Raw genomic sequence first — 26,156 nt, 5'->3', positions numbered from 1 at the left:
CCCAGTCAGACTTCCCCGTCCGAATAAAAAATGGCGACTCCGAAACAAAGCGGCAGGCATCCGGAATAGGCCCTGTGCGCATCGGATTGACATCCTAGATTTCTCATGGCAGGGGGTGGTGCGGATCACGTCCCAGGCACCGCCAGCATCGGCCCTTGTAGATCAGCAGAGAAAATTCTTTAAGGCTGTGATTCTGGAGCAGGAGAGCTTGAGAAAAAAAAAAAACATGACACCACTCGAGTGGCTGAGAATGGAAGTCATGAGAGTCATATGTCATGTTTCTGAGTGCCGGCAAACTTTCGCATCTATTTTTAACATGACGAGCTTTTCCTCTTGTATCCGATCACCAAGTCTTCTAGATTCAATGCAACTGAAATTTGTCTCGGAGGCAAAACTTCTAGACTTCCTCAAATCATCCGAGCTCCTGCATTGAATCAGCCACTACCGTCCCACAACCAAACCACACTTGAGTCTGTTATGAGAGATCCGCCTTCTAGATTCCGTATTCCACCAATGATATCCGTGCAAACAATTTCCTGCAGTTTCACGATCCACTATTGTTAACAGGGTGCAGAGAATAGATTGGAGAAATATTCCGCTCGCCGTCGAACAGGAGAAAATTCTGCAGCGGCTGTTCACGGGCACTCAGCACGTTGATTGCATCCTGGGCTAGATGCCCACCCAGAAAGGCAACCACTGGATTGATTTCGCTGCCCACGTTTTGGAGGAAACTGCGCAGAAACTCCGCGGTGAGGGTTGAAGGATCGAGTTTAAGCTGGAGATGATGTTCGTTGGATAGGATAGTGAATCTCTCTAGATCTTCTCGTGAGAACGAAGGATAGGCACCGCCATTTTGCCGTTGAAAATCCCATAGAGCTCGCAGGCAAGTGAGAAGAGGGGTGACCTGCTTGCGTTTCCGGGGGACCTTTGTGAACTCTTCCGGCAAGGGTGAACTATTTGCCTCAATAAGAGGGGTGTATGTCTCTCGCTTGGTTACCATCTCAATAAGCTTTTCGTTTTCCACCTTCGTGGCTATATGCAGAATCGTACGGGTCATAGTCTCGTGAGTACGTGAAGGGACGTTGGACTTTTCGCGTTCGATTACAAAATCATGCTCTATTAAGTCCGCGAAGATGAAGCCGTAAAAGCCATGTACGCCCGCCATATATGAAGGCCGGTTCGCCTTTCGACATGCTTCATTAATTCTGGAGAAAGTCTCAAAATCAAGATCTGTGGCAATTGTAATTTCGAAGGCAGCAAAGAATTCAGGAGGCTTTGTCTTTGCATCTGAAGTATCAACATGAAGCTGCACTCGCGGGTTCATTTGTTTTATTTGAGGGGCCGCCGCTTCTGCACGCTAGAGCGAGAATCAGTCATAAACTCGGGGTATTCGGCTAGGATGTGTAACGCACTTTTTGCCCAACATTATCTTCGGAAATGAAGAACTGTGCACCAAGATCTTCTTCGCGAACAGTCGCATCGTCAAGGATTGTTAGGGATCCCACTCCCGCCAAGACAAGGTTTTTGGCGATTTCATTTCCAATTCCTTTCAGCGTGACAAGCAATATATTTGCTGTTCGTATTCTTTGCAAAAGAATGTGTTAGAATCTGGACACCCATGTTCTAAACGTTGGGAATGATCTGTACTTTTCCTGGGCTTTCACGCCCCAGAGCCGTATCTGGCGGTCATAAAGGGCGATCTCATCTAGTTCCGGCTGTTAGAAAGCGGTTAAAATGTAGGATCAAGGAAGAGACTCACCGGCCGTGATGGAATGGGCACCGTCGGCTTGCGCCATCACATATAAGGAACCGTCTACGACGTAAAGTAGACGATCTAGATCACAAGCTCAAGCTCTCAGCCACTATCCCCTGTCACTCATGAGGCAAAATCTAGTAAGGTCAATCATCCAAGGAAAGGCGAGGAAGGTTCCGAAGTGACTGGGTGGCCTGCGATTGATGTCTTTGTGAAGCATTTGAACATGGAACGTTTGATATGATTGTCTTGGAGTGTATTATGTTGCCAAGACTGATTATATAAACAACTAATGCTTGGCAAGAAACAAAGAACGCCAAGGATCATGTGACAGCTGTGGCTGGTGTTGGTGATCAGCCTTATGGATTATATAATACATCATTGACTAACCTGTTTGAGGCTAGGCGAGAACAACTGATTACATCAGCACGCTCCCCCATCTTGACATCTCACCACATCCCATCGCCAGTTTGGTCTTCCACAACATCATGCATTGTTTCCTTTGCTTTCTCCCCCAATAATTTTCTTCTTTTTTCGATTACGCTAGCCATTCATACCTGCAGCTGGGAAAGGAGATCAAGGCCGCTTTTTCCCTTGAACCAGTCTTCCCCGCAGCCTGTTGCACATCCCCTCCTGAGGTCGAGGCTGCCACACCATAGTACGAAATTCAGAACTCCTACTCTGCCTATTGCCTGAACACCACTTCATATCTGATCTTAAAAAGAGCGAACCTCACCCACCCTGTCAGAGATGGTGAGCTTCTGCATTCCCCAACCCAGCAATTGGCACTAATTCCAAATGATGGCCTCTTTATTCGTAGAACTAATATTACTCATTTTCCCATTGTATAGCCCGACGGCTCTGATTCTCCTCCAGCATCAAGTACTCAACCCCTAAGCTCCCACGTATCTCAATCAAACGAGGCTCGCTTGACATTAGCCACTCAATTACGGCATCTTCGAGAGCTTATTTCGGAGCTTCATGACGATGATGTGACGCTGAGAGATCGCGCTTGGGACGCCATCAATCGTGAAATAGACGATATTTACCCGAGCACGGCAGCATCTAGATTGCTGGATTATCGCCGTAGTCAGAGATTCGTCGCGGGCCAAACCGAACGGCGGGAGCGTTTGCGACGCACCATTCAACAAACCTCGGATGTTGTTCAAGCTCACCTGTTGAACTCGGGATCAAGGAGGATAAGGATGAATCGAGATGAGGACGTTTCGACGATAACGGGTGCAAGGAGACCGACCGATAATACATCTAACGCCCTGCGCTCAGCAGCAATACGACAGGGAGCTGTGCATTCAACGCCCTCAAATTTACTTAATGATAATAACGAGGTCCCGAGACTTAATCCCCGAGAGCATTCTCCAGACACACCATCAAGCCGTCGACAAAATAAACGGGTTAAACTTGATTCTGATGATAACCGTGAAGGTCCCCGTGGCTTTAGTTATGGGCATTACGGCCAAGTTGTTCCTGGAGCACTAGAAATGCATATCCACACCTGCGATGGTGGCCCATATGGGATGGACGGCCGAAGCTCGTGGCCAGAGAACATTTTACTCAATGACAATTCTCTATACCGCGCGAAGAGCACTAGATGCAATATCGTTCTAAAACATCAAGGTCAAACTCCGTTCTGCCTGAAGAAGCTGGTCATAAAGGCCCCAAAATCTGGATTTGATGGACCGTAAGTGTCACCTTTATGCTTGCATTTGGCGAAGTTGAATCCCTGACGAACTTGGTTGATCTAGGGCAGGTATTCGCGAAGGAATGGTCTTCGTGAGCATGGTCTCCGATGAGGTATTAAGCCGCACAGCTCGGTATCATATGTTCTATAGTTGTCGCCCTTTGCAGCCTCAACCTCTTCGGAATTCTTGGCAGAGTCACTCGCAACGGTATCTAACTGCTCTTCGAGCTTCACTTTCGTCGCCTCAACGCACGGTTCTCGTACACCCAGCACAAGTGTCCTCCTATGAAAATAGCTCCATTATTTCTACAGACCATAACCGAGGTTCCAGACAATCGTCGCCGGATTTTCGCGTTACTTTGGAACAGGATGATAAATCAGATGATGGATCCACGGCCGATCAGCAATCTGAAAATTCAGCGGTTAATGCTGAAGGAGTGTACGAAAACTTTATCGAAGCTCTTTATCCGGCAGATGATGGCACTGATACAAGTGATGGGGAACTGAGCGATATGTCTGATCATCTACTTGGCGAAATTCGGCGCGTAGTGCGACATTCAATGGGCGCCGATCCCAATGACATGGGAATAAGGAGTCGTTTCCTGTCCAGTACCGTCGGGCTTCCAGCGGAGCCATATACCAATGAGCCCGAAGAGACTAGCCAGAATCCAGCCCCGGAAGAGATTCTTTCCCCGCATGCGAGATTCTTTATCAGAAAAGATAAAAGCGCTGTGAGCATCAAATTTGATCCACCTGTGTAAGTTGATTTTGATGCCTCCCTCCGCCAGCCTACTCCGGGGTATCAAGCTCGTGTCTAACAAAAACGTCGCTAGATCTGGGCAGTTCATTCTTGTGAAAATGTGGAATCCGTTTGGAGGTGGGACAGTCGATATCCAAAATATTACAGCGCACGGTTATGCAGGTCATCGTTTTTTCCCTTCCCTTCAATTTAGGTAAATCCAGATGGTCTGGGTTGCTTTCTGCAGGCGATTGGGCTTCGACCCTATCCCTGCTTCCGGGTGTCCTTGATGGTGATATTTATGACGGACTATGATGAACTTTCATGTATGACCTTTTTTTTTTCTCTCCTTCCTTTCTTGATGGTTCGTTGCATTTTCCCTTTATTGTTTTGATAAAGGTGATACATGTATGTCAATGGGCGTCTTTTGTTATTGTTAAGCCCTGCGCTGGATTTTCCGGTTGTGATAGTTTTTAGGAATGACTCTTGGCGGCTACTTTATGATAGAATAGTAGAGTTACCCGAAGATGTATGAACTTCCCATGTTCTCAAAGAAGAGTTGCTCAACCCTAACTGTTAGAGCTGAGGGGAAGAGCAAGTTATTGGGTAGTTATTCATGTCTCTGACTATATCCGCCGATCCGCGCGCCGAAATCACAAACAGAGAACACCATCAAAGTAACCATTTTCACCTTGAAACATAGCATCATTTTACAACTGGTATCGATAGGTGGGATTCAAATCTCCAAGCAATTCATTTTCTTGCTCCTGCTCAGGAGTAAGGTCAATGGGGCCGGTGCCAGCGGCTTTGTCCCGGCTTTTGTTGCGATACAAAAGGAGGCCGAGGTAGACGATGCACGCGGCTGCGGCAAGCGCGAGGAAGGATATACAGATCGTGTGGCCGGGAATGTAGTTTGGCTTATCCTTTTCGAGGAACGAATACGTTGCAACGATACCGCCGACTGGGAAGGAGGGATGACAATTAGTAAAGAAAGAGCGATTCGATGCAGATGTTGAAAATCTACTTACTATTACCGAAGCCGATCTGCCACCCTGTTCCGATGCTGCGGCGCTTATGCCCGCTCAGATTCATCGCGTACCAGCAGATGATAATCGGCATGGCGCTGTAGGCACCCATTGTGATCAGGAAGAGCGCAGCGTACTGCGTGTGTCTGGTTGCCAAGCCGTGGACGTTTCGAACGATGCCGAAGCCGGCCATGGCGAGGCAGATGGGGAACATCGCGAACAGGAAGCGGTGTTTAACACGGTCGGAGAGGTAGGCAATGAGCATGGCGAAAACGAATGCGACAGCCCATGGGGGGATGGAGTAGAGCTGCGTTTTGATTGCTGGGAGAGGGTCAGTGTGGCGGAAGGGCAAAAGCGACTTGTGGAAAACGTACGGCTGTATCCATAAGTCTTGATGATTGTGGGCGCGAAGTAAGCATAGCCGTATGCGGGAACAATCATGCCAAAATACATCAATCCTCCAAGCAAGACCTTGTCTGTGAGACTAGTTAGTGTCTTGCAAATATTGTGCCGTTACGGAAGGAGATAAAAAAGAGAACAAAAACTCACAATCCTTCACCACATCAATCACATCTTTCCAACTTATAGAGACATCCCGACCAGCATCCCCGACATCTTTCGCCAGCTTAGCTTTGATAAACGCCCGTTCCTCTTCGGTCATCCATTTGACATCCTCTGGGAAATCAGGGATTAAGAAGTACCATGCGAATGCAACGACGCAAGTCAGGAGGCCTTCAAGGATGAAAATCCATCGCCAGCCATTGTAACCGGAAAGTCCATCCATTTTGCCAATGGCGCTAGCCAGAAGACCTCCAAATGCGCCTGCCAAGGTAGTGGAGCTGAAGAAAAAGGAGAAGCGTTTCTGGGCTTCAGTTCGCTTATACCACATTCCCATAAGATAGAAACCTGTTCGGAGAACCACTTAGATCCATACGGGTAGAATTGAATAGAAGTGTGCACGTACATCCCGGAAACATGCCAGTTTCGAAGAGACCCAAGAAAAAACGGGTAGCTAGCAGACCAGCATAATTCTGGACGAGGCCTTGGCATAGGGTCGTCAAGCCAAAGAGGAACATGCAGACGGATACTAAAATAATTGTGAGTGAAGATGGTCTCGATAGATCAATGCTGATGGCTGCTTACACCATAGATGCGGGCGAAGCTTTTTAAGAAGGATGTTTGACGGGATCTAGTGGATTGTCAGCAGGGCTGGAAGGAGGGCTGGCAGAGATAGATCATATGAGGTACCTCAAAAAGCACATATGGCACGAAAAATATGGTCAAAGCGGTATTGTACTGTGTGCCAGTGGTGATGTTGAGGTCCTCGCGCAGCTTGAAGATGACCGCATTGCTAATGTTGACACTGGACTGATCTTAGGACCTCGCAGGCAGGCAAGACATCGTGCTCCAAAAGACAGGGCATACCGATCCAGGAAGGCGAGTAGATAGAGCACACAGAGCACAGGAAGGATGTGCCAGTCGATTTTGGCCATCAGCCTACGCTCTGTTGTGTTGACGAGCGTTGGGGTGCCATCATTGCTGTTCTCGACAGATGCATCTGATGGGATCTCGGTGTCCGAAACCTGCAGTAGAATTTCCCCGCCGTTAATACCGCCCACAGTGTTCGACCAGTGAAATAGCCGCGCTCGCTTGCGACTCACCTTCTTTCCCCATCTTTAGGTGGGATGGAATGCAGGCGCGTATATGGGACCAAAGAGACAAGCCTCACGCGATGCAACACCAAGTCTGTATGCCCTCGCTGATGGAAGAGGGAAGAGAGCAGGGCAGAGGGAAAAGCAAAAAGAGGGAGAGAAACGCGGGGAATCAGGCAGATCTGGGGTTGAGCATTAGCTTTGTATTCCGCTGGAGACCACACTGCAAGAGAAGCGTTAAATTCCGCAACTGAAGGGGAATTTGCCGATCTTCGCTGCAACTGGTTACCACGTCGACCCTAGAGACCACCGCCAGATCGCAAGTCCAACACTGAGTCCAGACGGCGAACCCAGCAAAATGCTGCAAATCTCCACATTCTGCGGTTGATCCCTGGTCTCGACTTCAGACCCTGGTGGCAAGCAGACGGATCTCAAGCTGGACCAACAGCGGCGGGTGAGGACAAGGTCCGGTGGAGTGACTCCATCGGGAACTCCAGCTGGGGGAGGTCACCGCTGAACATTCCGGGGCAAGGCTCTCCCGACTGGAGGAACAATAATATGTCCATCGACGACGCGGGCTCCCTCTGCGCAGCTGCCAGCCGGATGTCGTGGTGGTTGAGATCCATCATCCTTCCCGGGGGGTTTTGAGATGCCGTGCGACCAACTTGCGGATTTTATGCAGCGCGAAAATGCCCGTACCGCTATCGTAATTTAAACCCACTGCAGCCCGCCGATTGGCCAACCGGCACCCCGCCGGTATTCTGGCAAGGGGCAAGTGGGATGCCAAGCCACCGTATTTACCAGCGCCGTACCGCCGAAACTTTGTGCCGGCGCCAAGAGGCTGCGTTCGTGAGCTTCGTTCAATCCAGCCGCGCACAGAAGTGCGATCAGCGCCGGTCAGGATGCGCGGACTAACTATGGACGGGGGGAAGAGATGATGGTCCGTCTGGCGAGATCACGCCGTGCCGTCCGTCTCAGCGTCAAACCGGCATGGAAATTAATATTGACTGGCTGTTGGAATTAGGCTTGGCGCTAGCCGACAAGTTCCCTTCTAGAAGATCTGTCGAACTCGTTCGGGGCTTTTTGTCAATCGTGACTAATCGCTTTTAAGCTTCCCCGATACGCGATTTTCCGCCCTCCAGCTTCTCGACAGGCAGATGGACCCTCAACCCCACGATAGATATCCTCCGGACGGAGTTGGCCCATCCTCACTCGTTGCCAGAGCCCGACATATTATTTGGGTTCAGAGCAAAACCGTATCTGTGATTGACACGAGCTGGCTGATTGGAGCTGCGCAGAGTGGAATGCCTCGGTCGCCGGCGTTCCGGATGCTGCTTCTGTAAAAAACCCTATCTGCGTTGCATTGGTTATTGCAACACAGCCGGACTCTTTGTAATTAGATGGTGTAGCCAAAAACCCGACGCCTTTTACGAAAGTACACGTTTGCATATCTTGTCCCACGACAGTTTTCAAAAAGTGATTCCGGCTCGTGGCACAACCGAAAACATGCAAGCTCAGCGGAGTCATAGAATTGGTTTACTCTGATAACAGGGTCCAGAACAGCTGATTTTGAAACATGCTACATACAAATCAAACATCTAAGTTGCACGATTTGATTTGCTGCTAGACTTCAATATCGTCTGGGTGGAGCCAGCCGGGTTAGATGACATGGGAATTAACCCGTGGGGCGACTGCATGGGCAGGATTGGGAGCTAGGGTTTTTGCAGCTTCATCGTGGCACAAACGCCTTGTGTCTGTGTTGAACGCCGCAGCATTGGATGCCAAGCATATCCCAAGCTGCACAGCACATGTCAATTGTATTGCATCAACATATATACTCCTTGTTCATCAATGTCACGCCCTTATATATTAATCCCCAACACAATGGGTTGGTACAAAAATACCAGAAAGGAGAAGCCAGCTTCAACTTTCCTTGCCCGCCTGCACCACGAGAACACTCGCCTCGACCCCGTTCACCTTCGCAGCCATCGATCCACCAACGACGCCGAGTGCCTTTCGAGCTTCTGATCCGATCTCCCCAGTAGCCGAAGACGGGCTGAGGCCGAAACTGGATCCCGTGGCATGAACAACGCTATTCCGGCCTACAATGACGATGTCGCCGCGATTTTGTTTTGATCTGCCGACATCCAGCTTGGCCGTTTGCAAAGTGGCGCTAATCAGCTCCGTACCGGTAGCATGCATTGTCTGGAAGATAACCCGCGGTGCGAGTTCTGAAGGAAGAGAATCACGAATGGTGTTGAAAAACGCACCATCGGCCTCTTTCTCGTCCGATGTCACAGCAAGACCGTAAAATACTGCAGGGCGCTTAGATGAAGAGTCGGAAGTTGTTTCTCCATCAAGCACGACTTGGACAATCGTCGCTGTTATTGCTGCATTTTTAGCAAGCTGGAGAACCAGGCGGAGAGCAACCTGATCGTCGTCACCCCCAAAGTAGGGGAAGAAGATGTGATGGCCATCTTCCAGAGAGGGTGTCATTGCCAGATCATTGGTTTGGTACATGCTTCCCCCGCTAATAGTCCGCTTGATGTGCCCCGGTTTCGGTTGGGTTAAGGCGGGCCCGCCGAACCCATTATTCACCAAGATGCCAACGGGGCTTTTGGCATTCCTCAAGACATTCGAAATAAATGCGCTGTGCGGACCACTCGAAAACTTCTCGCTGTTCTCATCGAGGAACGGAATCTGGCGTTCACTCATGCCTCCGGTTTCGCTCCATGGAACAAGTATGAAATCCGAGGAGAAGTCCCGAGCTTTGTTCACCAAAGTTTCCGCATACGCATGCTCTGGGGAGATAACAACAGCTCCGGAAACGGCCACCTTATTCAATTGTCCAAATGTGCGGAACGTATTCAGGATAGGGTCGCTGAAGCTATAATCATGGGCTTCCGAGACTTTCATCACACTAGAATCACGATCCGTGAGTTCGATCAATCGAACTCCATGGACTTCGACGGGCCTGCTTTTCTTCGAACTTGTAGGTTGACCGGTTTCCGTTTTACCATGGCTATGGTGGGTCTTTGAGCCTTCAACAGCCATCGTATCATTGGTTCCCAATAAGGAAATAAACGTAAAAAGGCCCGGAAGGTTGTCGAGGCGAAGATAAACCATCAATTTCCTGATCGACAAGGAGCGTGCCTTTTGCTGGAGAATATCTGAGCCATGGCCACTAGTTTCGGTCTCTGAATCGATAGGGTTCCCATCCCAATCAATTTCTCCGCGTCTCCATCGATACACCTTGGTTCTATACCATTCAGGATATAGCCACAAAGTAAGAGGAGTGGTGGCAAAAGTTGTAATCAGTGCCATGACCACGAAAATGGTAAAAGTACGCAGACTCAGAATCTTTGCTTGAAGTCCAATGTTCTAGCAACAAATTGTTAGTCCGTCTCGAGATACAGCAACACCGACTGTGAACATACCAAGACGATAAGTTCTACCAACCCTTTGCAGCTCATCAGGACGCCGATCGTGGCGCTTTCTCTCCACAGTAGGCCGTTGAACCTCGAGGCCAGCATGCCGCCTACAATCTTCGCGATAAGTGCGATAAACACAATTGCAAAAACATAGCCCCAGACAATTCCAGAGTCGAGCAGGCCAACGTTGGTGTTGAGCCCAGAGAGAGCAAAATATAGCGGAAGGAAGAGAGCGCCGATTACATCCTCAATCTTCTCTGTGAGTTTGATGGCAAACCCTCCGTCGTGGGGACAGATAATCCCAACTAAAAAGCCACCAAAGATAGCATGGACACCAATCACCTGTGTGAAAAAAGCCGCTGCCAAAGCCAAAAGGAGTGTTAGGGCAACCACAGATTGACTGGGCCCATCATGAAGACTGCCTGTCCGTTTCAGAAACCAGTGGAAAACAGGACGAACAGCGTACATCAAGAACAAGGTGAAGGCAACGCAAGTAAGGAGGACCCATAGCGCCGTAAGCCCTGTGCTTGCGTTAACAAGCGCAACGCAAAGAGCGAGCAGAATCCAGCCGACAACATCGTTGCCAACCCCAGCCGAGAGGACAATTACTCCAACATTGGTGTCCAACAGCTCCAATTCAGTAAGGATACGACAAAGAACAGGAAATGCCTAGAGACACAGTGTAAGCATCATGGGGAGTCTAGTAGTTCCAAAGACGAACATACCGTGATGGCCATAGCTATACCGATGAAAAGCATATAAGTACCGAAATCAATCGGTGCCAAACCAGGATCTCCCCGGAACTGGTGGTACAGCCCATATGCAATGGCGCTACCCAGTCCAAAGGGAAGAATCATACCAGCGGCAGACACGCTAACAGCAACTTTCCAGTTGCTCGTCAACGTTTTAATATTGGTTTCGAGACCAATCATGAAGAGGAACAGGACAAGGCCTAGATTGGCCACCAGGTTCAAATTGGGGAGCGATTCCTCTGGGAAAATAGTCTCTCGAAACCCGGGGATCCTGCCCATCACTGAAGGACCGAGCAAGATCCCACCGATGACTTCTGATATCACGCGAGGCTGGCGCATCTTGGAGAGCGGGAAATGCAGCAGACGACAGAAAATGACGATTATCCCAGCCTAAAACAAAAGAGTTAGTGTGCAACCATGTCGCTCGCACCCACAGTAGAAATCGCGTACCTGAATGATGAACAAGGTAAGTGGGTTCTTCGGGTCATACCGAGACGGATTCGAATGGTCGAAGATCCCACCCTGAGGAGCAGCTCTGTTTGTAGGTGTCGCAACAGCTGCAGACGAAGCTGCAGTGGCCGCCTGTGTTACGACAGAAGCCATGGTGAAAGACAGGGAACCCAGGCAGGTCGCCTCTTAGAAACAAAACGAAGAACGGTGAAGTGCGAAGTTGAAGGAGGAAAAGAGACCAACAGCTTCCTTTGGCTTAAATGCCAGAAGGCTGGGGAGCTGTCTAGGGCTTCCTGCCCTTCAGGTGGCCAGAGACAGGCCTCTGCAGGGTGTGTGCACACGCGCAGCAGAGAGGTCGTCGTCAGTTGCTGCTCGCGGTGAAGTCGTGTTGGTCCCGTGCCATGGTGGGGCCAGGAGCCGGCCGGCTGGCCAATCAGCAGCCCGGAAGGCGGCCCGCCACGCCAAACCCCGCGCTTAAAGCCCGCACTTGACAACGTTGGGAACCTGGCCAGCCGGGAGAGTTATTGTGGTCAGATGCTGTGTTTTTGCCACGAGCTCTTGGTTTGGAGAGCATTTCAACGGCGGCATATCAACCCACGTGTTTCGATGACGATAAAGCACAGTGAGCACCTCCAAGTGATCCCTTTTTAAGGAACGTCCAATTTAGGTCCAAAGAAGCAGTCAGCTAGCGTCACACGCCTCCAAGCTACAGTAAAACTCAACCCACAGCCCAGCCTCCTGTGACTCGAGCCTAAAACTTCACCCAACATGTCACTCCAACCAAGCGTACTCCGTAAAAAATGAATAGAAAGCGACGGCTCTCGATATATAGGGGTCATGTTTATCGAGGGTAAATACATGCAAGTATCGTGAACTCATCAAAGAGATGTCAGTATTAACACGCTGTCAACGCTGTTCAACAGCCTTTCCCCACACATTTTCGAACCCTGATTCGTCCCCCGTCTCAACGGAACGAATGGCAGTTTCCTTCTGATCAAGGTTCGTCACTGACGCTGGCATTTCAATGATACTTGCTTCGCCGCCTGGGGGATCCTCCACATCGGCCGAGGGATTCACCGAAACTGCTTCGGTCTCGAGAAGGGAAACCGAAGGGTGTATGTCAAAGTTACTGCTATAGATAACCGCCGCAAAAGCCTCTAACTCACGGACCTCACGCTCCATTATCGATAGATACTCGTTAGGTGGGCTGATGCCATTGCCTATGACGTGCGCCTGGCGAGATATGACGGCTAAAATAGAGGCGAGCTTTGCTTTCGGAGCTGGCGAATCAGCAACGGGAACTATCGTGGCTGCGGAGGAAAACGGCAAAGACTGCTCTCGTTGTTGCGTTTGGCACGACCCTTTGAAGGCTTCTGCTGCGCATTTGGTGTCAATGAGATAAGAGAATGCTTCATTGTTCAATAGAGAAAAAACGTGCGTAAATGATGGTGAGTCGATTAGGTCGGCGGTTTCGTCAAGGAGGGTTCTCAGGGTTACGGCGCTCTGCGGAGACGCTTCTGCGGCGGAGAGGACGCCTGACTCCCGGAGTACATAGTCTTCTTGCTCTTGCGGAGGTAGCAAATAGGGAAGCCATTTCCGTACACTATTCCTATCAGGACAATTATACAATCTGGAATGCAGTTTAAACACGTACCGTCGCTCTTGGCTTGTAGCGCCTTCGACCCTTTTCCGAACGGCAAGAGTCAATTCTGAAAGCCTTTCATGGCTCATATCCTCCCTAGGATTTACTCCTCCAAATATATCTTTGACTGCAGCTTCAACTTCGTTCATCAAGTCATTCCACCCTCGATGCAATAACCACCAACTGAATGTCAGATATCGTCTATTCGTTTCAAAATCGTTGCCAAATGATTGGTCCGGGTTGTCATCATCTTCGAGGCTGATTGTAGACGGATTCTGTGGAGGGGATGCAAGTGCCACGACACTGGAAAGGTAGTTTCGTCGGCCAAGGAGGTTCAATTGAATGCGCGTCAGGAGCGTGAGGAGCGAGAGCGTGTATAGCAATGTGAATGACCTCGTCAGGGCTGAAATGATCAGACGCTCAGCCAATATAAACAATAAGCGGATAGGGGCTCACAGTTGATTTTCAAATCATTCCACAACTGTATCCGAGATCTTGCCTTTTGCCCTTGGTCTCCGGTAGCTGCGTCAACCACTTGGCTCGCATGCACATAGTTGTCACTCCTGAGACTTGAAACGTCGTCGTCTGTCATACTCGGCGGACCCGAGCTCACTTCTGAGCCTTGCACTTCACTTCCGCTAAGCCTGGCTAACCTAGCTGCCCGTTTGAGCTGGAGCTCATTGGTCAACTGTTCGACTGGTAGTGCGCCAAGGATATTCTCTGTCGCTGTTGGAAGGAGGGCAAGGACAGTAAATGTACAATCGGTTTGGTTTTGTTCGAACCGACGACGGAGACTGAATGGTAGAAGTGATGTTAGCATCGATTTCCCGCTGCATGGACGGGCTCAGGGACTCACTTTTCTCGCGCTATCCTCTCGCTACTCATCCGTTCGCTGGCTTCTGAGATCTTAGAGAAGACATATTGTGTAGCCAGATAACCAACTCCCACAACGCCCGCCCCGATTGCGAGCCCACTGCGATGCCTCCGTAGCCAGCGTTTTGTGGCACTAATCATTGCGGCGACAGAGGTCTAGGAGCTGGAACAGGGGTACTATGATACTGCAGCTACCATAACCAACACAAGAGCGTGAAGCGCAAAAGGCTCAATGACTGGAGTTATGCTCCACTGTAAGTGATGGAGTTAAATATTCCAGAAACCTGGGTTGGACAGTGTCGAGGTGATCTTCAGATGAATCAACTTCCTCAATCGGAGCTCAGATGCAACAAAGTGACCTCGGCTATCTTTGTCAGCAGTGGCTGGTGACGCATGATGTCGTTAGTGCAAACACCTTCACCAGCCACAGCTCTATCTCTTGCATTGAGCTGGGGACGGCCTTTCGGGCCTTCACCACGTTCGTATTCCGTCATCTTTTGTTGCTGCGTGAAAGGGCCGGCGAACTCCGCAATGCGAGAAATCCACCTGAGTCGGGGGGGTCTCCCACTGTCGCGGTTGCTACCAGCGCCATCCCCCAATGGCACAGCTCAAATGCTTTATGTATCGCCTGTTCCCGGCTATTTGAAACTGGGAAAACCTGTCTCCTTCGACCACGGTATTAAGATACTACTCACGTACATTTGTATTGGCATGGGCCTCAACAGCCGCAATCCAAGGTCGGAGGAAGCTTTCCAGCGCTGAAGAAAGTCTAAACGCTGCTAAATGGAGGGGCGGAAAGTCTTACTCAGCCCAATCTCGAGGTACACCCAAACTCCCCACCAAATTCACTCTCGAGCAAAGCGGTGGTGTGAAACGCAAAGCAAGACCCGAAAAGTTGACTTTGGCGACCATAACTATATGCTCTTGCCACCCCGCGTGAACCAAAGAATCAATTAAAAGCACCCCAATCTTCCCCGTCCTTCCGGCCCAGCTGGTTCATACGCCGCTGGGTCAAATATCCTTTCCCCAACAGAACACACCCGCCGCCCAGATGGATTTGCGAAAACCGCCCGAGCACATAATCGAGGTGTTCGCTGACCCCGCGTCCGTGAAAGATGTCCTCAAAGGTGAGCGCATGGCCCCGGCTTTTCCTTTCTTTCTTACTATGACATAATTCCTGCGCCGCGACCTCAAATCGGAGAGCCTGCAAGATTAGGACTTCAGGTTGCATCGCTCAAAGTTCAGGCAGCAACAAATAGCACAAAGCAAAGCGGGATAATCGAGGCTAACAACTGTCTTTACCTATCCTAGGAATCCTACACACAATCTTCTTCCACCGATATTTCCCCTGTGTTCGCCCCGACACGTTTGACGTTCTAGACTTGACACTCCCCGCAATCGACGATGTCGAACTCGAAACTTTGATCGATTCCCGTATCAATACATTAATTCGACAACACCTCTCCTCTACTTCGAACTCGCCAAACGGCGGTGTTCGCGGCCGCATCGCTGTACAGTTCTTCGAAAAGAAGCGAAGAAAAGCTGGTACGTGGTTTGGAGGGTTGGCTGGGAAAAACGAAGAAGAGGTGTGCTGGGAAATATGGACAGTCAACGTGACAATCGCTACTCCGAGAACAGAGTCAGGTTCGTTATAGTACTCTTTAGTTCCTAATGTTACGCCTTGTTCGTCTAACGTGGGTTCGCAGAACGTGCCAAAGTACGCAAAGCTATGGAAAAAATGTTGCAAAAGGCTGCTTTCAAAATTCTTGCTATTGCCAACCAAGGCAAAGATCACATCCCGCCGATCACAACAAGCGATGCAAATCCGTTTCCGTACCAGATCATTCTAAATCCCAAGACAGATAATTGGAGCAACAGGCTTGGTCTTTATTGAGCGATCTCTCTCAAAAACGCGAATCTTGGTATTTATGCGGTGGATTTTCAACCTCAATCTTACAAGAACGTTGACCAGGCGCAGAGGAACTGTGACCCGCGAGCTACGATACACGGAGACATGGATAATGTCATATCAAAATTAACATAATGAACAAGAAACCTCGCAAAACCAAGGATGATACAAAATAACGAGACAATCACCAAAAAACAACTACCCGTTCTAAACGTCAAATCTCGTCTGGTGTGGAGCACGCAGTCACCACGCACATGTATATAATCAACTACATCCCCTCGGCCCTTCGCCCCACTTGAAGGGCTCCTGCCTTACGATGGCCAGCATTTGTACTCCATGAGAACGGAGCAATTTTAGGACAGGTCAAGATGGAATTTTGCAGACCTCGACGTCCTTACTTGCCAGCCCCCAACATCTTCCGAGACTGTTTAGGTAGAGTGTTCCTTGGTTGCCTGATTGGCTTGCGAGCGCAAGTTCGAAGAGGTAGATCCGCTCTGGAAGTAACGGGAGAAGACGGGTTGGATAAAGGAGCCGAAGACGATATGGGCACCACTATACCAACATCAGGTCTGGGTTCGTTATCATTAATAGTTTACTTACCGGGTTTGTGGAAGGGCCATCCACATGATAAAGACAAACTTGAAAAAGTAGTAAAATGCTATATTCGGTTAGAACCAATGTCAAAGATGATGATATACTGTTGCGAGCCATACGGAACCAATAAGCGGCGCTGATAGCACTCTCAACGACAGTCAAGAAAGCATATACCACCCAGTACTATTCATGCGTGATTAGCTTTATGCCTATGGGGTAAATGAGGAGTAAGGTAACTAACAGTAACCCACTTCATACATTTGTCAGTATATATCAGCCAAGATAAAGCGAAGCACGTCGGCTTACCTGTGTGTTATCGGATCTAGTAGTCGTAAAGAGTCCGTCGAGGGAATAGTATGCAGGAATTAAGAAACCAGCCAAGTTGACCAAGAATTCCCCTGCGATATTAAAGAACACCAAGAAGACGTAAACGCCGACAAGGCCCAAGAAAGCATAGACCTTTGGAACAGATGTCTGCCTTTCGAGATTGTTGAGGACAGGATACTTTGAGAGCTAGTTATTGTAGTTCGATGTCAGCGGCTACTGATAGAATGTTACGACAACCAAGAGCTTGCTTTCCTCGCATAAAGGGGCGGCAAAGCTCAAAAATCCAAATTAATTGATGGCGGGGAGACGTAAGGGCTTCCACTGCACTGACCTCTTTGTCAATCTGAGCAATTTGATGCTGTGCTCGGTCCTGGAACGACATGGTGGCTAACGTTTGGTACAATTAACGACACCCGAGGGAAATAAGAGAATCAAAAAGGGGGGCTATGGCCAATGTAGAAAGAGATTATCAGCTTGTTCGGCAACGAGTAGACGAGGTTGAGACAAGGTGAGCTTGGAGGTTGATGGAAAGGAAGTTGGTGTTTGGGGAAGAAAGCAAGGAGGAACAAGACGTAATAGCCAATTTTGCCAATATTTCCAATTCACTTCCCATAATATGAGCATTATTGCCCAGTCTCGTGTGTGCCGTGGTCTGCTGTACGTGACCCGTATGTAATTTACACGTGAGTGGATCATGTGTGGCGGCATGCCCAGCCTAGCCAATCATAGCCGGGTCCTTCTGACCTGCGCGTGGCTGGTGACCAAACCCGTACTGCCGCACCCGACCGCCCTACCAGCCACCAGGCGGGTCCCGTGATTTGGCCGCCTAAACCGAAAACGAACAGCGGCGTTTCCCCATCAACAAACAGTTGTTTACAGGCTGTGAAGAGGCTGCATCACAACGTCAGTTGGTCGACATCGGAACGGCGACATCGAGGCTCGGGTGCTGGCTCCGGCGCTTTATGGTATTCTTTATTGACTGGTCGCTCTCTGACGTAATTATTTTTACCGCAGCGCCTCGCGCGTGTAGAGGGTGCCGAATCAAAGGCGAGACGAGCTTCGAGAACGTTGGGAAAGCGAAACCCGCAGAAGCGAGGTTTCTGAGCAAAAAGCACGATCAATTGTCATTCGTTTGGTGTGAAAATGGTACCTGATACGGGTAAGGCCCAGACCAGGATTGGTGGATCGAGTGGTGCCTCTCGTTTTTGGCAACGTGGTTGGGTGTTCCTTGACTGACAACCACAACCGCTGTGATGTAGGAAGAGACCCTTTTCCACCTCAGAGAGGCCAAAAGCGAACACGAAGCCGCCAGGGCACAGCTGAGCCAGGGAGGTCGCGCTCGAATACCGCAGCGTCGAAATTTAGTCGGCCACCCAGGTCGCGTGGATCGACTGCAAGCATTCAGTCGTGTAGCACACAATATATGCCTGAGCAACAAGTACCTGAGGGATATGAACCTTATATGCGTTCCCAGTTTGGATCATCTCAGCCAGTCTACCATGGAAACCCAGAGGAGATGATAATGCGATTTGGCGACCAACTTGCTAATTCTGATGCTGGCACTCTGCTTGACCCCGCTCTGCAAGAAAACCATAACTCGGCTAAACCCCGTATGGATGTTCATTATCAAAACCCAGATATGAGCGTGCACAATCCCACAGCGCACGGGCTACCTGCGGATCTATCGCACCATGGCATGACGGGGGAAATGCATCCAGTTCATTATCCAAATTTGTTCGACGGGGTAGAGAATCAAATCCCCGATCATCTCCTAGAAGAGCACGAAGGCTCTGAACAAGGGCCTCGTAAGAAGAGGGGCACAAGTTCGTCAATTGCGAACGACAATGAGCTGAGAAGGCTACTGCGGCAGTACGATGGATACACTTTGCATCAAATGGCCATGGAAGTCCAGAAGCATGAAGGGGCTGGTGGTAAGTCGGAAAAGGTTAAGCAAGTATTTGCCATGATTTGGTGTGTGTACCTAATACCTAGCTTGAATGACTTTTATACTGATAAATTGTCCAGGTTGCGGGAGAATTGCCGCAAAAGTACAGGGTCAGTCCGCAGAGATCGGGTATATTGCTGTTATGCCGAAAAATGTGGAACTGAGCGTGTCTCAGTACTGAATCCGGCATCATTTGGCAAGCTGGTCCGGATCATATTTCCTAACGTACAAACTCGACGACTTGGCGTTCGGGGGGAGTCAAAATACCATTATGTGGATTTATCAATTATCATATCAGAGCCAAAACCAGATGTGAATTCCACCGAATCTGGGGACAAAGCGACGGAAACTACCGGCGAAGATAGCCAGGAGGGCTACACGAAAGAAAAAAGGTATAAAATATTTGTGTTCATTTGGAGTGTTCCTACTTCTAACTGCTGATTGTTCTAGTGTGAACCCTACCCACAGTCCCCTGGAGACAACATCACGGCTTTTGAATGATACTCGTTCATCACACGCTCCAAGCGGTTCCCTCTCCCATCATCACTGTGGATGCCATTCGCCTTACACTCCTCAGCCTGGTTCCATCTCAGACGTTGACTTTTCGGCTATGACAGCTCAGGAAAAGCTTCATCTCCTTCTTCATTTTGGAATAGATGAATCTCCTGCTGTTGATAATGAGACCTTGCGCCTCCCAAGCATTCATGGCTACTTGCCTCCAGGTTCTGATTCTGATGTTGCTGACGCTCTCATGGCTCTCTACCGATCTCATTCCATATCGGTGATTGATAGTTTCAGATTCTGCAAAGAGAAGAATTTCTTCCGCCACATCTCTGCGTTTCAAGGAACTCTCACTGTTCCTGTCCACAAACTACTAGTTCATCCCGCCATTGTGCCGTGGATAGAAGAGTGCGATTGGTTGATGTACCAGAAAATGGTGGCCTTTATTGCCCCTTTGACGACCCAAGTCATACCAGAGCCTGTTGTGAAAGCGTTTACCTCTATCTCTCGACGCCTTGTTCCACATATTGAGGATACATTCAAATCGCAACCCGAACATGTATCATCCGCGCGAATTGTTCCGGCTCGTCTATTTTGTCACCTTCTTAGGAGGATGTTGGATGTTAACCAGTGTGCAAATTCTGCTGCTGCCTGGCTCTGCCACATTGAAAATCGAACAAAAATGTGGGAAGAGTTCCAATCTTTCCTTGATATAACGGACATGGTCTGCAAAGCGAGGATTCCTCGATGCTCTCTGAAAGGGGTTGTCGATATCTTCAAGGAGCATGTGAAATCCTTATTAGGGCCCCTCGACCAATCTGGTGCTGAAGTTGAGCTCTACGATCACGATTTAGGATTCCGAAAATTTACCTACTCAACAACCGAGGGCCGCGAGTATACAAGCTTTCCGGATCGCTGGATTTCATTCATTCTACGGCTCCCGGAACTGTTTCCTGGACATGCTCCCCAATGCATCATTGACAAGGCAGACGCCATGTGGACATCTATTCTTCATCGATTCACGCTTGAAGGGGCTGAAAGCTTTAGTGCTTGGTGGATGACAAAAGTTTTCTTTATGGAAATGATACAATGGCAAGCCGAAAAAGGGGGGTTTATGCATTATAGTCCCAAAACATTACATCAGTTTCTGGCAACCGCAGAAACCGACGCAGAATCGGCAACACAATCCTCAACTCTAGCTCCTGAACAGTCAAATGAAGCAAGCTCTTCGGCTGCTACGAACAAAAATGAGAGTACCACTACTACCGCAGATGACTCGACGCTCATGGCAGGGAGAGCTAGTTTGAATAACGATGATAGCGCTATCGCGTTGGATGAAGACTCCCTGCTTCTTTCTGGAAGCAAGTACGCTGAAATAACCGTTTCAGATCCAGCGGATGCTGAAGGAGAGGTCGTCGTTGTCTAGCGAACTTTGACCCCGAAATAAGTTCTGAAACACGCGCTGCATAATGAACTACTTCCTTTTGTCTATCTACCTCTTTGAAAATTTGGCACGTGCTACAGAGTTACGCGAGACGACTTTTAGTGCTTTGGTTGATAATCCCGGTTGGCATCCTTTCTTTTCTTCCCCATCCTTATGAAGCATCTCGAAGTTCGCACGGTATTGGTTTATGTGAACGGCGGGCGCCCACCCTGATCCATTTTGCTGAGGCCCATTTGGATTCTACAATTTTGGCGTTTTGGTTTGATAGTCCATATTTTGGCCTACCAGCCTTTGGTAACATACCCCATATACGAAATTCGACTTTACATGGCTCGTGGCTATGGCTGGTTTCCCGTCTACGTTTATCATAGCAGCCTGTACACCACAGTTTGGATGAACATTGGTTTGCTGTGATCCATATTCATATTGTGTATCATTTCCAGAATGCATACCTACCCTTTTATTCTTTGTTAATGATTTCTGAGCTGCCTTGTTCTTTACAATCTGCTTTAACCTCTAAACCCATCCCCCTCCTCTACTCCTATTGACCGCATTTGCCCCTGAATACACCTTATAGTGAGCGATCGGCGTCGTTTTGGACATTATCGGGTCACATACGTCTTATGTTTGACGGGCAAGTTTATTTAATGTGCCTTTTTATGTATCGGCGTTACTAGCAAGTGATCGATTGCGTGGTTTGTTGCTTAGACGTTTTTGTTTGCTTTCTTCTTCTTCTTCTCCCTTGTTCGAGGTTTCTCTATGCCACATTGACATTTTCTTTAGTAAAGATTTGCCAAAGAAAAAAAAAAGAGCTGTTGATGACTGCATTCTACTTTTTCTCGAATCCGTTATATTATTTGTCCGCCCCGAGGCTTTTTCGTTTCTCGTTACTACCTCATGATAATGCCTGTATGCGACGAGTTTCGATAGGATGCTTCTTACATCTTATGAAAAGTTATTATGGGCCACGCAGTTAGGAATAATATCTGGATTAAAATCTTTTATACCATTTCCTTGATATACCTTGGCGCGCAAGCTCCCACGTAGATTGGGAGGAAGTAGAACCACAGCTCAGAAAGCAATTATTCGATACCTTGCGTCATGAATATCGTAGCTATTAACTAATAATACAAAGTCAGCTGTTACTGGGTCTTTTTGCTCCCAGCTACTCGAGTCGTCTGGTTCTGGTTGCTTTGAACTCCTGTAGATCGGGCAACAAAACCCAACTTCCATGATACCCATAGAAATCCAAGCAAAACCACAGCAATGGTACCGAACTCAATCGCCTGATTCGCTATAAAATCGGTATCCTTGTTCATCTTAAGAGCGGGAACTTGGATAGTCTCGATTAATTTTTCACCTCTCGGTTCAGGAGAGGGATGGAATTGGTAAAACAACGTTTTTGGGGCAAATAAATCGTCCCAGCTTAAGTTCGCTCGATCGAATGGGTTATAGCCCATTTTACCCTGGTCCTGGTACGTGCAAGCCCAGAAAACTATGGGCCAAGGCATGGAGATGTTTCGATAGCCAGAGCTAGAGGGATGGAGATACCGCAAATGTAACGGAATCGTGCTTTTCCAGTCTTCGTGGTTTTTGGTATCGACGTTGATCTCCTCGGGGTTTGTTGTGGCTAATTCCACCAGCAGCTGTGAGCCCCAACGTTGGATTATCCAGTCTGGCGCCTCAAGATCCGCTTCTCCAGCGATGTGCCGCAGGCCGCGTATATTATGTGACTCAAGGAAAAGAGAATCGGCGGTGGATAGTTGGTATTCATCTGCAAAAATATAAGAGGGGAGGGTTATATAAGTATACAGTCCACATGACGTAGCTGCAGGAGCAGGAGGCGGCGAGAGAGCAGATCGAGGAATTGAGAGACTTAGTGTCGGGTGAAGACCAGTGGGTGAGTTGAACTGAGCTTTATATGTTGACGAGTCTGGCAAAGAGTGGTGACGGGAGGGGAAAGAAAACAGAGCCGGCTCTAATGGTGCTGTCAGGATACCATTTCGGACCTAGGGCACGAAAGACATACTTAATTCTTCATCCCGGCCAACCATGGCCAAAAAGCCACCGATTCTGACCTCATCGGGTTCCAGATCTTGTTGTGTAGCCAGAATACCTATATCGGTTTTGTCTTCACTTGACCTCTCGTGATATATGGTATCTTTCCATCCGTCTTTACCTGTTGCTTTGGACCAGTAGGCGGTGACAACGAACGAATTCTGCACACGATCATAATCTATGTCAAGCGTATCGGCAGAACGAATCAATGCGGCGCCGTTCAGACATATAATGTCTTGTTTTGGGCAAATTGCCTCCCGTATGTATGTAGCAAATTGTTCAAGTGAAGGAAGGAGTTGATGAAACTGGAGTGATGGTAATGCGCCCGACTTCAAAATGTCTCCCGAGGACGTAAATGAAATCTACCGGATACCAGCCGTTAGGTTTTAATCCAGTGAGAGGATTCAACAGGTTCAGTAAGGACTTACTTCTGGGACAGTGCAATTTACATCTTGGCCAAAGGCCTTCTGTAATAAAGGACATAGATACTGACTTGACAATCGCTAGTTAGGCTGCCAATATTATACGAGGTGTTAAGCAGAGACATACGATCGATTTAATGTCAAGGCTGAAAGGGTAACATGCAAGCCTGGGGATATTCTGCTGGAAAGTGGTGGGATGGCTGGATATGGGTGCTCCGACGCCCAACGAATATGCAATTCAACGCATTGCCTAAGGACTTGCTGAATCTATTGGCATTCCACCATTAGTATTCAAACTGTTTCATAAAGCTAGCTCTGAATACCTCATTTGGAAGCTCCTGGAACCCAAATGTTAGTCTCTCCTGGCGAGCGGCATCCAACAATTGGATGGATAATGAATCAGATGTGAGATGAGCTCGTTTGGGATCAAATTCCCCTTCAGCATCATGAATAAAGGTCACTCTTCTTTTCATTTTGTAAGGGAATATGGTATGGAGAATGCCAACTTCATAACACTGAGGTCATTGAAGTTTCTTATGAATTAACTAGGTGGTAGCTAGTGGTTAGTTAACCCCGGACGGATGAGATCAGCTTCCTTTAGCTCTGGACCATCGGAATGGATCAATTATCTTCCTCTACCATCCAAACCACCCAAAGATGAGGTTAACCAAGAATGCAAACAAAGCAAACAGTAGGTCCAGCGAGGTGAGCAAACAGAGCAAACATCAAGCTTGTGGGTGACGTCAGCTCATCAATATCAAACTCAACCAGTTCAAACAGAGAGATTTGAGCAGCCATAGTTAGGTTCCAGCATTGCGATATACACGGCATTTGTATCGTTTACCATTTGAGAGAACTCCATTTTCTGCAGATCAGTTCGGAAAGCATAATATGTAACTAATCTACCGAAGAAACAAAGCTATCCACTCGTAAACATCTATCAGCTGCATACCCAGGGCCAACTTGAGCCACAAGTAAAAGGAATAAACAAGCTAGTTTTATACAAGTGAAAAAGTAAGAACGGGAACATGGCACAAAATAAAACCATTCCAAAACAAGTTTGCCAAAAACACCATGACATTTCACCCTAAACGCCGGAGCATGCATCCGTTCATGTTCAGTTTCATCATATGCAAGCAAAGGAAATGAGGGAAAAAAAAGACTTCTCAGAGAATTTCCCTGAGTTTCGTCTTTTGAGCAGGCGTCAAGCTAGTGGGAAATTTGACTTTGACCTGAACGATGAAGTTGCCGCGCTGGCCAGGCTCTTTCGGCTTAGGCATGCCTTGTTGGGGGAAAACTTCTTCGTATCCGGGCTGCGTAGGACCGCTTCCCGAAACTCGCAGCTGTTTACCATCAATGGTGTTCACCGTCTGGCTCCAACCGGTGAGAGCATCTTTGAGGCTAATCTCGACCGTCGTGACCAGATCGTCTCCAGAACGCTTCAGCCAGGGATGCTCTTTCTAAATAGTGAATTGTTAATAGCATTCGCATGGAGTCGAAGATAGATGGAAACTTACCTCTTGAATAATAAAATGGAGATCCTGTGTTCCTCCTTCTTCCTGATCTCCCACCCCCTTGAACTTGATCTTACTGCCAGCCTTCAACCCAGGCTTGATATCGAATTCCAGGATTTTGTCCTCAACGCTCCGCTTTCCGGTCCTTTCATCGAAGGTCTTCCGCTTGATCTTCATTTTCTTGTGCACGCCCTTAAAAATATCTTCCAACGTGACCGGCAGCTGCTTCTCTACCGTCGTGACTTCCGGTGTCGGCGGCCGTCTCCCTTCATTCGCCGCTCTAAATCGGGGCTGTCCTCCGCCTGCTGAACGAAATCCGCCCCCGCCCATTCCGCCTCCACCTCCTCCTAGGCTATTCAGAAGCGAGAAGATATCCGCGCCTTCGCTACGCGCAAAGCTGGAAAATATATCCTCTGGTTCGCTGAACTTGAATCCACTAGGTCCGCCAGTTGACGTAAAGTGGAAGGTTCGTGCGCCGCCAGGCATTCCGCCAAATCCTTGGAAGCCGTTGGGCATTCCTTCGAAGGGGACCCCACCGGGGCCTCCGGGAGGAGCTTCTGCGCCGCCACGAAGCAAGAATTCCAAGCCATATTGATCGTAAACCTTGCGTTTTTCGGGGTCGGAAAGAATTTCATAGGCTTGTGAAACCTCTATCCTGCTAGTTAGCAAGGGAGCTCAGCTGAACTGCTCCCCCCCGGGGAGATGGAGTATTGACGAACCTTTGAATTTCTCAGCCGCTTGGGGACTATTTTTATTTTTATCCGGGTGCCATTTCAATGCTTGCTTCCTACAAAACAGTTAAATCAGCAAAAGCATCTCTCGTAGAAGACTGCTACAAAAGGGCTAAACATACTTGTAAGCCTTCTTAATCTCATCTTGAGAGGCAGTGGATTGGACCCCCAGGGAATCGTAGAGCTTTGTTTCGGCGACCATATCTATATGATGCTTTTGAGATCAAAGGAGATAGAGGGTCTGGAGTTCCCAGAAAGCAGTGCAGTCTTCGATATCGAAATTGGACGACAGTGTAGTTTGTCGACTTGGTCACACAGCGGACTCAACAGCCAAATCAGTGGGAGGGAAGAGCCGTCAGTTTAAGTTCGGATGATGTCAGCGCCTTGGTGGGCAAAAGGACAAGAAAGCAGACAGCTGCTGTCTTTTCCAAATCGAAGCAATTGGTAAACTTCCAGAATGTAAGGCCAGCGCAGAATAATTAGTAGTTAGTTAACTACCCATCTGGAGAGAAGTTCGTCGAGAGAGATGGTTCCTTGCCCCGGTTTAAGAGCTGCATGGTGACGTGACACCAGTGACGAGAACCAGCCGAACTGCCGTCGAATCTTCGCGAAGGTTCTTTTATACACAGCGCAAGGCTCACTGTTTGCCTGCTCTTGACCACGCTGAAAAATGGCACAGAGAGCGTGAAACACTA

General features: G+C 48.6%; 10 protein-coding genes across 10 annotated transcripts; 3 read left to right on the top strand and 7 right to left on the bottom strand.

Moving 5' to 3' along the window:
- Window positions 1-544: 544 nt before the first annotated feature.
- Window positions 545-1,796, bottom strand: UREG_04385 (uncharacterized protein; the record flags this gene model as incomplete). Its single annotated transcript, XM_002544822.1, has 4 exons — window positions 545-1,357; window positions 1,413-1,584; window positions 1,648-1,705; window positions 1,760-1,796. 4 exons carry the CDS (start codon window positions 1,794-1,796, stop codon window positions 545-547), a joined length of 1,080 nt encoding a protein of 359 aa, XP_002544868.1.
- Window positions 1,797-2,503: 707 nt separating this feature from the next.
- UREG_04384 (uncharacterized protein) lies at window positions 2,504-4,213 on the top strand (the record flags this gene model as incomplete). The annotated part of the gene is made up of 3 exons (XM_002544821.1): window positions 2,504-2,506; window positions 2,605-3,452; window positions 3,517-4,213. The coding sequence occupies 3 exons, from the start codon at window positions 2,504-2,506 to the stop codon at window positions 4,211-4,213; spliced, it is 1,548 nt and encodes a 515-aa protein (XP_002544867.1).
- A 688-nt stretch (window positions 4,214-4,901) lies between these two features.
- On the bottom strand, window positions 4,902-6,709 carry UREG_04383 (uncharacterized protein; the record flags this gene model as incomplete). The annotated part of the gene is made up of 8 exons (XM_002544820.1): window positions 4,902-5,152; window positions 5,220-5,537; window positions 5,591-5,692; window positions 5,766-6,122; window positions 6,181-6,303; window positions 6,360-6,405; window positions 6,465-6,579; window positions 6,642-6,709. The coding sequence occupies 8 exons, from the start codon at window positions 6,707-6,709 to the stop codon at window positions 4,902-4,904; spliced, it is 1,380 nt and encodes a 459-aa protein (XP_002544866.1).
- Window positions 6,710-8,791: 2,082 nt separating this feature from the next.
- On the bottom strand, window positions 8,792-11,654 carry UREG_04382 (uncharacterized protein; the record flags this gene model as incomplete). The annotated part of the gene is made up of 4 exons (XM_002544819.1): window positions 8,792-10,249; window positions 10,306-10,968; window positions 11,025-11,441; window positions 11,502-11,654. The coding sequence occupies 4 exons, from the start codon at window positions 11,652-11,654 to the stop codon at window positions 8,792-8,794; spliced, it is 2,691 nt and encodes an 896-aa protein (XP_002544865.1).
- A 753-nt stretch (window positions 11,655-12,407) lies between these two features.
- Window positions 12,408-14,157, bottom strand: UREG_04381 (uncharacterized protein; the record flags this gene model as incomplete). The annotated part of the gene is made up of 4 exons (XM_002544818.1): window positions 12,408-13,110; window positions 13,156-13,546; window positions 13,600-13,937; window positions 14,000-14,157. 4 exons carry the CDS (start codon window positions 14,155-14,157, stop codon window positions 12,408-12,410), a joined length of 1,590 nt encoding a protein of 529 aa, XP_002544864.1.
- A 910-nt stretch (window positions 14,158-15,067) lies between these two features.
- UREG_04380 (uncharacterized protein) lies at window positions 15,068-15,910 on the top strand (the record flags this gene model as incomplete). Its single annotated transcript, XM_002544817.1, has 3 exons — window positions 15,068-15,143; window positions 15,328-15,660; window positions 15,723-15,910. The coding sequence occupies 3 exons, from the start codon at window positions 15,068-15,070 to the stop codon at window positions 15,908-15,910; spliced, it is 597 nt and encodes a 198-aa protein (XP_002544863.1).
- A 443-nt stretch (window positions 15,911-16,353) lies between these two features.
- UREG_04379 (protein yop-1) lies at window positions 16,354-17,228 on the bottom strand (the record flags this gene model as incomplete). The annotated part of the gene is made up of 5 exons (XM_002544816.1): window positions 16,354-16,477; window positions 16,526-16,583; window positions 16,624-16,702; window positions 16,826-17,032; window positions 17,178-17,228. The coding sequence occupies 5 exons, from the start codon at window positions 17,226-17,228 to the stop codon at window positions 16,354-16,356; spliced, it is 519 nt and encodes a 172-aa protein (XP_002544862.1).
- A 761-nt stretch (window positions 17,229-17,989) lies between these two features.
- Window positions 17,990-20,718, top strand: UREG_04378 (uncharacterized protein; the record flags this gene model as incomplete). The annotated part of the gene is made up of 4 exons (XM_002544815.1): window positions 17,990-18,005; window positions 18,106-18,817; window positions 18,872-19,183; window positions 19,242-20,718. The coding sequence occupies 4 exons, from the start codon at window positions 17,990-17,992 to the stop codon at window positions 20,716-20,718; spliced, it is 2,517 nt and encodes an 838-aa protein (XP_002544861.1).
- A 1,160-nt stretch (window positions 20,719-21,878) lies between these two features.
- UREG_04377 (uncharacterized protein) lies at window positions 21,879-23,689 on the bottom strand (the record flags this gene model as incomplete). The annotated part of the gene is made up of 4 exons (XM_002544814.1): window positions 21,879-22,510; window positions 22,766-23,156; window positions 23,223-23,261; window positions 23,540-23,689. The coding sequence occupies 4 exons, from the start codon at window positions 23,687-23,689 to the stop codon at window positions 21,879-21,881; spliced, it is 1,212 nt and encodes a 403-aa protein (XP_002544860.1).
- Window positions 23,690-24,382: 693 nt separating this feature from the next.
- UREG_04376 (uncharacterized protein) lies at window positions 24,383-25,663 on the bottom strand (the record flags this gene model as incomplete). Its single annotated transcript, XM_002544813.1, has 4 exons — window positions 24,383-24,676; window positions 24,734-25,380; window positions 25,450-25,517; window positions 25,584-25,663. 4 exons carry the CDS (start codon window positions 25,661-25,663, stop codon window positions 24,383-24,385), a joined length of 1,089 nt encoding a protein of 362 aa, XP_002544859.1.
- Between the last annotated feature and the right edge of the window lie 493 nt (window positions 25,664-26,156).

This window comes from Uncinocarpus reesii, genomic scaffold (genome assembly GCF_000003515.1).
Source record: "Uncinocarpus reesii 1704 scaffold_2 genomic scaffold, whole genome shotgun sequence".
NCBI lineage: Eukaryota > Fungi > Ascomycota > Eurotiomycetes > Onygenales > Onygenaceae > Uncinocarpus > Uncinocarpus reesii.
Note: the sequence above shows the minus strand (reverse complement) of the source record. Positions and strands in the feature narration are given on the sequence as shown.